This window comes from Psammomys obesus, unplaced genomic scaffold, assembly GCF_907164565.1.
Source record: "Psammomys obesus unplaced genomic scaffold, mPsaObe1.curated_primary_1811, whole genome shotgun sequence".
NCBI classification, from domain to species: domain Eukaryota; kingdom Metazoa; phylum Chordata; class Mammalia; order Rodentia; family Muridae; genus Psammomys; species Psammomys obesus.
Genome location: NW_026596046.1, coordinates 1885896 through 1898712, shown reverse-complemented (window position 1 = coordinate 1898712; position 12817 = coordinate 1885896). Strand labels below are relative to the sequence as shown.

Below are 12817 nucleotides of genomic sequence, written 5' to 3'. Positions count from 1 at the left end.
AGGGAAGGAATACATGCATTGCAAATGTGTTGTTCTGGATACCCATGATGGTCACACTGACCATCATGAGGGAAGAGAGATACACTTATCTGTGAGTGCAAGGCAAGTATTTAGAATGCAATTAGAAAATATACCAGTTTAGACATACAGCAGTAGTAGGTTCTTCTTTAGGGTTCATGATCTCACTAGCCATTGGTTAGCTGGCTAGGTTTCCAGTACTGGCCATGAATTTCCTCCTATTGAATGGGTTTTCAGTCTAATTATAGAGCTATTGGTTACTCCCAAGGTATGAGTGCCACTATTTTAGCATTGAGGCTATCTTGCCTTGCTGGTTATTGTTGTGGTTCTCAGGCTTTACACCTGGGTAGGTATGTTGATTGTTTTTCTTCCTTAGAGAGCACCTTCTTATACTATGAGAGCTAGTCATCAATGAGGAGGCTTCCAGATTGGTTCTAACTTGATACCTCTAAGTCCTATGTCCAACCAAAGTGTGTGCTATCTTCAGAAATGCATTTTGCCTTCATGCTCTGAGAGGCAACCAAGAGCAACATCAATAATTTATATTGTTTGGGGCATTTCTTGGACTCCCTTGAGAGTACACATCCATCCTTCTAAAATCTAATGGCAAGGACCTCATTCCACATTTTTGCCTAGGAAGTCTCCAGTAGGCTCCCATGTTGTGTTAGCAATTCTTGCTGCATCCCCCATGCTTTTTACACCATTGTTTGTATCTCAAATATTGGAGATACTGTAGCCCTGTGTCATGTTTTGTTCTAGAAAGTGAAAGCATTGTTTTCTAAATTCCTGTTTTGCCTGAACGATTTTGAAGAACCAGCCGTGAGACAGCTTAGAGGTTCAGTTAACTTGAGTTCTGGTAATACAGTTGAGTCTTGACTCATCGAGCACTGTAAATATGGAGCTTTCAGAGCCTCCTCTCCTCTCCCTTTCTTCACACTGAGAAGCTTGTGATCTAGAAGGCACACACACAGTGTTAAACAGGCAAAATAGCAGTGATGTCACCTGCCACAAGGCTATGGAGCACCCACAGCCATGTACTCAGAAGCCAAGGGATGGGGGAAAGAAGGTAGGTCTGAAGCAGTTCTGACATGGTACCACTAGGTGGTCTTAAGTTTAAACAACTAAGTGATCCCATTCTCTGACTTTCCCATTCCTCAGGCTTAGGAGATGGGTCCTTGGCTATAGTGCCAGCATGCCTTCAATGGTAGTTCTTAGAACCTTAGCCCCTGTGGGTGCAATAATGGCCACCATGCTTAGTCCAGAGCAGCATCTCAGGGTTAAGAATAAGGTGAAAGTGTTTTGATACCAAAGTAGAGGAGAGAGATGAAAGGGAAAATAGAGCCAAGTACATCCAGATGGAGCAGCCTGTTACAAACATGTTTTGGTTGGTTCCCCGGGGGCTCTCAGCAAGCCATTTGAATGATCCAGAATTTCTCAGTGTTCCATTCTTTATAGATCTCATCAACTGTGGACGCTGTAGGGCAGGTGTTGATGTTCCAGTGGTGCTGCTGCATACTGAGTTAATTTAACATTCTTGTTTGCTGAGGTCCCTGGTTGTGAATAGCCCCTAGTCTCTGACTTTAGATTACTCTGGTTCTGAACTAGACTTTTAGAGGTCCTTCAAAGAATGGCTAGATCTTTGAGGCCTGTCCCTGGATCTTCATTGCCAAAATTGGTAGCTGTAGACCCACAATACTCATCTGTACACCCCAATTCCAATAGCTCTGACAATTTGGTTTCTTCTCCTTGAATATTGATGTATAACTTCAGACCAAACTCATGTGGTAAGAAATCAAATAGAGCATTTATGTGTCTCTTAGCCCAAATATGTAGATAAATTTCAGGGCACAAATGAGAATGCATTTTATTGTGAGGAACATTCTGGTTCTAGATGGAGGTATAGCACCCCAAACCTTCCTATGTCTTTGAAAGTCTGAATCTTGCCACATAAATATGAGCAGGGACACATTAGAGTTGGTTGTCCTTTTGGTACCAGCCCTGAGATCCAATGGGGCAAAGCTGTTTGTCTCCTGGTAGGTGAAGGACTTCATGGTGATACCTCTGCAGTCTTGGCCCTGGGAATGGCTGGAGGTAGCTGGTTATTAAAAGGACTGTCGGCCTTTCTGGGGGTGAAGATCACTCTAGAGGGCCTGACTGTGAGTTGCTAAACTCATGAGTTCCCCTGAGTTCTTATCCCTCTATCTGTGTTCTGTCAGGGTTTAGGGCGTCAGCTTGTTGTATCAAAAGCACTGTCTGTAAGACAAAATCAGAAATCATATTTAAGTGTGCCCTCAGAAATTCTGAGAGGGTCTGCTTTATGGAAACACATGACTCGCATTTCTGTAGTTTTAGTTTTAATTCCAGTTGCAATAAGTGGATTTATTCTTTTCAAAATGCCCTTTCAGGAAAACTTGGAAAGCTGACTCATTATTCATTTGACTAGAAGTAACCAGTCCATGGAGGGTGGAGAAGCCTAGGGCTGGTGGTGAGCGAGTTGGAATTAGCTTTAATACCTCCATATGAATATGGTCATTGTGACAGCATGTCCTCAAATGCATTTTATCCTATTCTGGACCATTTTAGAAGGGATTATTTAATTTTCAGTTTCCTTATACTTTAGAGGTAGCAACTCAGCTATAGAATAATGCCTGAACTCTTTCTGGCTTTAAACTTTCCTAATAATTTCTTACGAGAAATAGAGGACCAGGGAAGAAAATGCTGCTAATGTTCCCTCTTTGTCAGTCTTGGACAGATCACTATTTGCAGTGGAACATGTCTGAGTACCCCGGAGTAAAGAATGTTCGTTTCCCGGATGGCCAGATTTGGAAACCAGACATTCTCCTCTATAACAGGTAAGCACGTCTGACAGATGGGAAATGATCTTCACTTGCGTGCATGTAGCGACAAAGCGTATTTGAGTATTTTGCAGAAAAGCTGTCTGTGTTGTCTTTAATTTGGAGCCATTGGTCCTTGTGAGACTTTCCAAGGGGCAGGTCTCTAGGAGGCTGCCCTGTCCCTCTGCTGGTATTTGCTGTATTTGCATGTAAGTTCACTTTGCCCCACCTGCTGCCACAGGTCCCCTATCCAAGGGACTGCTCTATAGATACATGAGATTGTTCTCCACTTACAGGAACATAAAGCATTCTTAAAACAGTGCCTTTGCTATCTCTGAATGCCAGCCATTAAAATCTACAGCAGAAGGTGCTGTATAGAATATGTGTAATGGAGACTACAGTTTAGGCCTAAGTTCTCATTTGATTTGACCCCCACTTTGCACTAGCTATCTGTTGCGTTTTGGTTGAGTCCCTACAGAACATCCTTCTCTCAGAAGCATGTGCATAGACCGAGGAAGATCTCTAAAAGGCAGGTAATGTTGATGGCAGTCATGATTTTTATCTTAGGGGCAAAAAGTAAAGGATTTATTTGTAATTCAAGACAATGTGATTTGCAGACCAGATGACCAAAAAGCAATCTCTAGACAGGTTTAAGTTTTAGAAATAGTAAAATTCCTTGTAATGGTTGTGTAGCCTAGTAAGACAACTTTGTTCATCTCTATTCTAAACAGGATGGCCAGTATGATGTCCTGCAGAAGGGAAGGTTCCTAAAGATCTGTGTCTTTGTAAAGAGAAAAACCCAGATGTTCCTGACTTAGAACACTGTGACTGTCCACTACTGCTCAGGAATGCCTCAGAGAAGCCTCAGGGCAGCTGATATGTTCTACTTGTACTTGCTATTTCCAAAAGCCTAGGCAGTTCAATTTCCCGTATTTGGACTTAATTGCTTTCTGCCTTTCTCTTGAATTGCTGAATGTGCTGCTTAAAGAAAACATCCTCCTCATTTGCTTCTAAAAGAAAGTTCAGATAACTGAGCTTGTGGGATGTCCAGAGTCGGAATGAGTGGTCCTTTACTGAGTGGGTGAAGCAGCTGAGCTTTGGGTCATCATTTCCTGGAGACTGTGCTGATATTCCGGTTCTGCTGTGAAATAGCACCATGGGTCACTGTCTTAAACAGCAGACAATGTGTGTTCATGGTTCTGGAGGACAGATGACTGGGCTGAAGGTATAGCCAGGCTTCGCTTCTGAATCTTTCTACTGGGGTTCTAAGTGTCAGCCTTCTTGCTATTTCTATACATGGTCTCCTGCTTGTGTCCTAATGTCTTGTCAAAACACTAGTCAAGGTGAACTAATGACCTCATTAACTTTAAATGCTGTGTGTGTGTGTGTGTGTGTGTTCGGCTCTTGTTAACTAGTGAAAGCTAGCCTAGAACTTGTTACCTTCCTTCCTCCACTTTTCTTAAATGCTGGGATTCCTAACTCTTTCTGGACCTGTCTCTAAATACAGTACAGTCATATATCCAGGTAGTAGGGCTTAGAATTTCAACGTAAAAATGTGTGGGAAAACAATTTAGAATTTTAAAGAAAACTTCTGTAGTGCATACAGCATACCCACTAGGGTCCTAGGCCCAGGGAGGCCATTCAGTACCAACATTCAGAGGCAGCTGTGTATTTATAAGTGGGTGTTAATAGATGATGTCATCTATAAATTAAAACCGTGTTTTATAGTTCCTGCTGAGTTTTATCTGAAAGTATGAATATGTTTTCTAATACAGTAGAATCTCAATAAAGAGGCAATGAGCGATGGTTTTATGGTTGTGTATAAGGATGTTAGCTCTAAAACATGAAGTGTTTGATGATCCCAAACTTCTGGGTAATTGAGAGTTACTAATTATTTTATATAATTAATTTCAAGGATCACAGGCAGAGCAGCTTCTACCTGACATGGCACCAGGCTCTAGGAATGTGTGCCCTACAGAACACAAACATAATCGAAGCTGCTTCCCTGTTATTTTCTCCACATGCCTGTTAAACATATCATCAGTGTCCCTCATGGAGCTCAGAGGGGACACCTTAATTTTTGCTTTAGTTTTTCTAAGCAATTAATGTTATTGTTTGAATCTGAAGTCTCTAACACAGGCTTATATTTTGAAAGCTTATTCTACAGTTGGTAGTGCTGTTATGGGAAATTCTGGAAACTTTGGGAAGTGGACCCCGCTGGAAGAAATATGTCACTGTGACGGGGGTCCTTCAGGGTATACTCCTGCCCATTGTCTTTGCTTACTGGTCTCCTAAAACATGAAGAACTGTGCTCTGCCAGAAGCTCCTGAAGCCAATGTGTTCTGTTCAGTCTCTTAGACCCAAACAGCCATGAACTGAACCTTCTGAAATGGTGAGCCAAAAGAAGTAGCTCCTTCCTTTAGTTGTTTCAGATCTTTGGGCCACTCCAATACCAAAGTCACTAATGTAGTGAGATGTGCAAGTTCTGTGATGAATCAGGTGCTAGATATCTGGCTTTTATACCCACATAAGCTGAATGTAAAGTACACAGATTATACAGACATTTATTTAAGCTAGTCAGAGACTTGTGTCATTTTCCTATTGGTACAAAACAAACAAACAAAAACCTCCTGCAAACTGAGTGGCTTGATGCTTTGGATGTCTGTTCCACGTAGCATTGGAATACTGCAGTTACTGGGACTGAGTAACACACTACTAGCTTGGGCAGCTGGCAGGGAATGGCAGCCATGGCTCAGGGTTTTGTGTGGGCTGAGGTCCACACCACCTTGGTTTTATTCCTGTGTCCTTTACCACAAGTCCGAGTGTCCCCTGCTTGGTGACTGGAGGTACTGTAAGAAGTCAGATGTAGCCCATAGCAGTTTAGTGTCCAAGTGGGTTACATAGTAATGGGAAGAGGGACTGCCTCTGACATAATCTGATTGGCCTGTTCTTTGATCATCTCCCCCTGAGGTGGGAACAGCCTTACCAGGCCACAGAGGATGACAATGCAGCCACTCCTGATGGAAGGAGAGGAGGACCTTCTCTATCAGTGGACTTGGGGAGGGGCATGTGTGAAGAAGGGGGTGGGAGGGTGGGATCGGGATGGGAGAAGGGAGGGGCTTATGGGGGGATACAAAGTGAATAAAGTATAATTAATAAAAATAAAAATAAAAAAAAGAAGTCAGTGAGAGCTGCCATTCATATAAGACAGAAGTTCTATAGCAGCCACTCAGATAGGGACTCTGGTCCTTTTGTCCCCCAAACCTTCAATAAAACTTGCAGAGTTTTACCCATTTTTTAAAAGTTGGTATGTGATAGCTATTCTCCTGAGCTCACATCTGCCTCCTCCTCCCGTATGTTCAAGAGAAGGGGGCTGATTTCACTTCCCTTGACTGTTCTCCATAAGTGTCCTTTTCTTTTCACATGTGCAATGTGGCATGTATACTACCCTCAATTCATATATACGTGTGTGTGTGTGTGTGTGTGTGTGTGTGTGTGTATAGCAAAAAGGATAAATAAAATAAAGGAAAGATACTGCAAAAGATAGATAAAATAAAGGAAAGAAATAGCAGTAGCAAAACAGAAAAAAAAATCTGAAAGACTTGAAAAATCAGTACTAGAGATAGCAAACACAAGCTTTTCTTCAGTAAAATACTGACCTTTTGGTATTTTATACTGGGTGATTTTGAGAGAAGTAAACTTAATTCTTTCTGTCTGTTTCAGGCACTCAGAATACTTTGTTCTGCCCATAGACATACTGTGTTCCATTTAGACATAGATGAAGATGTAGGGGCTATTCCCAAAGAGAGAGGTTAAGATGCCATCATTCTTGGAGCTAACATTGGAGCATCTGGAGATGTTTCACAACCATAGCAAATTTCTTGTTCCTGTTCGGTGCCTAAGTCCATGTGTGTAACAGTATAATTTTGAGATCTAATGCAGTTTCCCATGCTTAAGAGGCTGGTTTACTCCAAAGGAGCTATTTCTGCGCCTTTTCTAGAATGGGCTGATGCATGTTTCTTGGTGGATGGGGAAGCTCTGAGGATGGGCGTTAATACGAGCTCTGCTGGTGCTGATTCCAGTAGTTTCTCTATCACTTTATTCTGCTTCCTTTAGAGACGTCAGCTCAAGGATTTTTCTGAACACAATCTAGCTCAAAATGAGTAACAATTACAGATGGCTTGTCATGGTTTCCCCTTTTTGGATGGAGTTAAATGCCTTGCTGTTGTTAGCAGTCACCTCACACAAGAGAATTCTGTATTGTGACATACAGGTGGCCCCTGCCCCATGCAAGCACAAACAACTGTCTCAGCCTCCCTAGGATTTTTTTTAATTACCTAGGAAAAGAAAATTTCAGTAATAATGGGAAACTTTTAATGAATATAACTTAAAGATATGTTTGGTAGCTCAGATTTCAAGAGCGGCACTGGTGTTCAGGCATATCTTTCAGCGATTGTGTGGGGTTATGTTTGCACATTTGTAGGCAAATATTTTTCTTTCCATATTCCTGGGACCACTTGGTTAATGGCAAACCTATGGAGATAACTGTGTGCTCCAACCTGTTACAGTTTCTCATAGTGCTAGTGAATGACACATTATTGGAACTGGTTGTTTACTCCCCTGAAGATCCTTAAATTCCTCTAGAATGAACTCAAGGCTGCAATATTAGTACATGTGGTTTATTTGAGAAATGATGCCAAGAAGTACTGGGTAGGAGGGCAAATGTGAGGAATACGTGGTGAAAAGCGAACTGCTGGGCCTTGCCTGCTAAGAAGTGCCATGTGGTCATCTCACACTGTTCTGGGACAGCTAGGGCTAAGGTTTGTACAAAGCTGCTCGCTCCCTGGAACCTTTGGATAGCTTGCCCCCATACATGGACCAGAAAGCCTCTAAAGAGCCAGCTGTCAAGACCTTTGATGTAGGAAAAATAGTTGTCATTGTTGTTTCCTAAATTCTACCCTCAAAGTCCAGTCTCCCCGTTCCTTCCCCCAGCATGGGTATGGACCTAAGCTTGGCTTCCAGTGGACAGTACAGCAGCAGAATGAAGCATCAGAAATGGTTAGGAGGCTTCTTAGGGTGTGGGTTCGTTGCGTGTTCTCAGGTAGGTAAAGCAGAAGGGAGGTAGCAGAGAAAACTGGAAGTCCAGGGAGCTCTGTATCTGTATCTGAGCTGTAAGCTCTGTATCTTATGTGATACCTGTTCCATCATGGGCTGGAATGTGTTCACAGAGGTTCCACGTGGGCTCATAAGTGAAAGGGGATCTCAGGGAGGAACCAATTAGTGTTTAGAGAATTAACACCTCGTAAATCATAGAATCTGGAAACAGAACTGGTCCAATAGTTAACAAAGCCCTTCAGTCAGGTGTGTTGTCTCAGTAGTCATTAGGATAGTTGTAGGATGCAGCAGAAATCTCTTGGAGAACAGTTTTACCATTGTGACTTTGAGCAGGAGGCATTAGCATTATGGTATTATGGGTATCTGCATTATCAAATATCCCCGTCTAATGGAGGGTGTTCTTTCTAAACTGTATAGGTTGGGAAGCAGTGGCATGTTTTACAGAAGTGAGAGGAACTAGCTAATCTATGTTTGCACTTCCACGCTCATCTTCCAAAGGGCCCATCATGGCTTCTCCTGGATGCTGGTGCTGTTTGTTTTTCATTTGTTGACTCATTCAGCCAATATTGAATGAAGGCTCCACACTGCCATTACACATTGTATGATGAACTGACGATTCAGCCTTGTCAAACCAGATCAAGTCCCTTGAGAAAGGTGGAGAGCATGTGACAGATTGTAGGTGCTCTCAGAAAACCAGCAGGGAAAGGGACAGTGCGGCTGGAGTCAGATGCAGGGGGAGACTTTCACAGAATAGCATGTCCTATGGTGTCAAGGAGGGTAATAGTGACTGAGGGATGAGGTACACAAAGGAGCTGAGATACCCAGGGTCTACTGACAGCTCAGCTTGGCATGCTCCCTGCAACAGCTGGCTGCCTGCTTCTGTAGTGGACTATAACTGTTGCTGTCTGAATGCTGCCAACTCTGGAAGTTCTGGAAAACTGATTGCAAAGTAAATGAGTGTAGTCCATGGGAAAGCATATGGATTCTGTATGGTGGGTGAGTTCCTCTTTTCACAGGTCCTGTAAGTCTTCCCGGATAGCTGTGCATGTGTCTTTTTCTGCATACACCTCAGAATTGTTTTCTGTGCCTTTATGTTTCCTAGTCAATGAATGACTTAAATGTCCTCTTTGACAAATGTCCCATTTATATTTGTGCAGATGTCATCATTTTTTGAAAACGTGTATCTATTTTTATGACCCTGAGACAAGAACATGGTTCTTGGATCTATTATAAAAGGGCTGTATGGCTAAAAGAATTGGGTGGTAGCATAAAATCAACAACTGGGGGGAGGGAGAGAGAGAGAGAGAGAGAGAGAGAGAGAGAGAGAGAGAGAGATAGGGACAGGGTGGAAAATGAGTATCCAGGGTCAGGGGCCTGACTGTGTGCATGGAATGGGAGAGGCATATCTTTTTATGGAATTTCTATTTCATTTCTCTTTTGATCTGAAACATTTACAGGTGCTTTTTCATAGTTTTCTTCCATCTTGCACCCAACTGGTAGCCATCAGGTGACCTAGCCCAAAAGTTACCCTGTGTTCATCTGCACTGTAAACACACCCTACTTATGGCAGTGAGCCTATATTACTTCTGTTATTTGCTCTAGCCTCTCTGGAACTTGGAGAAAATGAATATATGTTAGTGGCATTACTGCGTGGCTCTGTGAGCCCAGCTAATGCAGACTGCTTGCTGCCGTGTACACCACAGGAACTAGCTGTCATGAGCTGACTTTTATCACTGCCTTTCCCATTTTGCACCTCCTAAAAAAGTTACTGTAGTGTCAGCTGAGCTCAAGTAGCTGTCATGTTGCTTTAACACATTGTATCTAAGTCCTGTCTACTAGGCACTTTCTTGGTGCAAGGCTTTTTTTTTTTTTTTTTTTTTTTCATTCCTAGACCATGAAATTCACATGTTCACCTACATTTCTCAAGAGTGGAAACTGGTATGCAGAGATGCTTGGCCCCTTGCCTTAACTCACACAGCTAGCTGTTTTTAATTTTATCATCTGGTTTACTACTTTTCATGCCTCTGATCTTGTCTGTAAAGTACATGTTTTAGTGCATGTAAAGTTTTAGAACTGCTGGGTTTTAAATTTGTATAAGTCAAGTTGCATAGTAGGGTGAGTATTGATTATAATAATGTATCTACTTAGTTATTTTTTTCTCATTGTAACAAATTGTCTTAGTTACTTTTCTATTGTTGTGATAAGACACCATGACCAAGACAACTTACAAAATATATTTGGGACTCACAGTTACAAAGGGTTAGAGTCCATGTCCAAGCATGGCAACAAGCCAGCAGGCCTGGTGCTTGAGCAAGAGCTAGGAATTCAGATCTTGAGACATAACTACAATGCAGAAAGAAAGGGTAAACTGGGAATGGCTTTCTTTATGAAATTTCAAAGCCAACCACACCTTCTCCAACAAGTACATCCCTCTTTATTCTTCCACAAACAAACAAACAAACAAACAAACAAACAAACAGAAAACAACTAGGGACCAAGCATTCTCACTCAAACCACCACACACATATCCACACAACTTAAAAAAAAAAAAAAAAAAGGTTTATTTTGGATTATTAAATTGGTGATTTCCAATTGACCTCATTGCATTGGGCCTATGGTGACACACATCATGGTGATACCATGATGAGATACATAGACATGCTGGGTTCCCACAGTTTTCCGTAAGAGCAGGACACAGAACCTAAAACCTTGCATTAGGACCTACCTCATTAAAGTGTCAGCCTCCTCCCAGTAATACCACAAAGACTTTAACTAATGGGATAGTAGGTGTGGGGCATTGATATTCAAACTATAGCAGAGGGATGTACATTTTGGGAAATTTGGAAGAATATATTATAGCTGTTTTCACCACAAAGTTAGAAATGTTGAGATGATAACAGTGCTTACTCCAATTTTAAAAATTATATAGTGTTTATGTGTATGGTCATATTGCATGGTACCTCATAAATGTATATGGATGTATCAAATGTGTAATGATGTATCAGGTCAAAATTGAAATTAAAAAGGGTAATGTTCGCTCTTTCCTCTTTTGAGCTGTCAGCACCGTCACACCTTCCCTGTATAGTTCTGCCTGCCTCAGTCTTCTCATTCTAGAAAAGGAGCATTTCTTTTTTTCTGAGCTGCTGTGAAATATCCACACTTCCTCTGTCTGCCTTCTCGTTCTCATCTGGCTATGGAAGGGAATCTAGACCCTTCCTGGGCTGCTGTGGGATTTGCACAACTGTCTCTTTATGAGTCTTGCTCAGTATCAGATGCCCAACTTGTTTTTGACCCAATCCCTAGTGAACTACTGCAGGAGCATTCCTGTAATAGAACTTGGGATGAAAAGTTCTAATTGCCCTGTGAGAATCTGAGCAGAGTTTCCAACAGTGAGGAAGCCACTGCTCATATTTTCTTGGGATTCCTTTGCATCCTTGATGCCAAGATAAGGCTGTCTTAGATGTGGTATCAGGCCAGTGCATGGAATCCTCCATACAACCCTGTACCCCGTAAGCCACAAACAGTCATACCCAACCATGTAGCTTTTGGGGGTGAGCTTTGGACACAGTAGCAAGATTATAAACTCTGTATAATATGTTAGACAGGAAACCAATGAGGAGTGTTAATAACATCATGAGCTGCCTAAGAAAAGAGGGGTGAATAGTATAGGAGAGGCAGTTAACCTTTTCCCCAAACCTGCTCTGGGAACTTGTACACATTGCTACTGCCCCTCAGTAAGCTATCTGTGTGTCAGTTACTCACACGGAAGGTATAGGGATCTTTGGGCCACAGGGATGCAGCTTCAGAGAGAACAGGCTCACCCCACCTTAGGACCTCAGCTACATAATCAAAGATGATACAAGCTGTTGTTTCTGTCCTGTGGTGTGTTTCATACAGTTAGATATTTTACATTTTCTATATATTGTGAATTGAGTGGCAGTAGACACGGCTGAGGAAGTATATCTAGAGTAGGATATTGAGTCCTTTGGGTATGTGCCAAGGAGTGGTATAGCTGGGTCATATGATCAATCTACTTTTAGTCTTTTCCAAATTTTTTACACTAACTTCAATAGTGGCGCCACCAGCCTACCATAGACAGCCTCTGAAAGACTCTACTGTTAAAGGTATTGAAGCAGAGGCTGAGACTCATAGCCAAACTTTGGGCAGAGTGCAGGGGATCTATGAAAGAAGGGATAGATAGAAAGACCTGGAGAGGATAGGAGCTCTGAAAGGAAACCAACGGGGCCATAAAAACTGAGCTCTGGGGCCCCTGAAAAGAATGATACCCCAACCAATGACAATGCGTGGAGAGGACCTAAAACCCTGGCTCAGAGGTAGCCCATAGACTCAGTTTCCAAGTGCAGTACCTAGTAAGAGGAGCAGGGGCTTTCTCTGACATGAGCCCAGTGGCAGGCTTTCTGATCACCTCCCCCTGGGGGGTGCAGCCTTGCCAGGCCACAGAGAAAGACAGTGCAGCCAGTCTTGATAAGACCTGATAGGCTAGGGTCAAATAGAAGGGGAGGAGAACCTTCCCTATCAGTGGACTACAGGGAGAAGAGGGAGGGAGGGTGAGTTAGGAGGAGACAAGAGAGGGGGCCATTGTAATAAATGATAATAATAAAAAATAAAAAAAGAAAATGCCCTATAAATTTGCCTACAAGCAATCTAGATGGAGCTATTTTTTCAAATTGGAAACCTTTCATAGATAACTGTGCCTTTTTTTCTGTGAGCACACTTGGTTTTCATCATTTTGGGTTAGGAAAGTGGCTCATGTTAAGACCAACAAATACTCTTTTGGAGATTTTGTGAAATATTTTTTACCTCTTAATAAATAGATATTCAGGTATTGG

General features: G+C 42.2%; 1 protein-coding gene across 2 annotated transcripts in view; it reads left to right on the top strand.

Moving 5' to 3' along the window:
- Window positions 1–12817, top strand: part of LOC129688454 (neuronal acetylcholine receptor subunit alpha-7) — a 125849-nt gene that overhangs the window by 62010 nt on the left and 51022 nt on the right. The window contains exon 4 of one of the 2 annotated variants that reach the window (XM_055623291.1): window positions 2761–2870. The exons of the other annotated variant lie outside the window; for it this stretch is intronic. Coding sequence (XP_055479266.1) covers window positions 2761–2870 — 110 coding nt within the window. The remainder of the gene's footprint in view (window positions 1–2760; window positions 2871–12817) is intronic. 2 annotated transcript variants of the gene reach the window in all.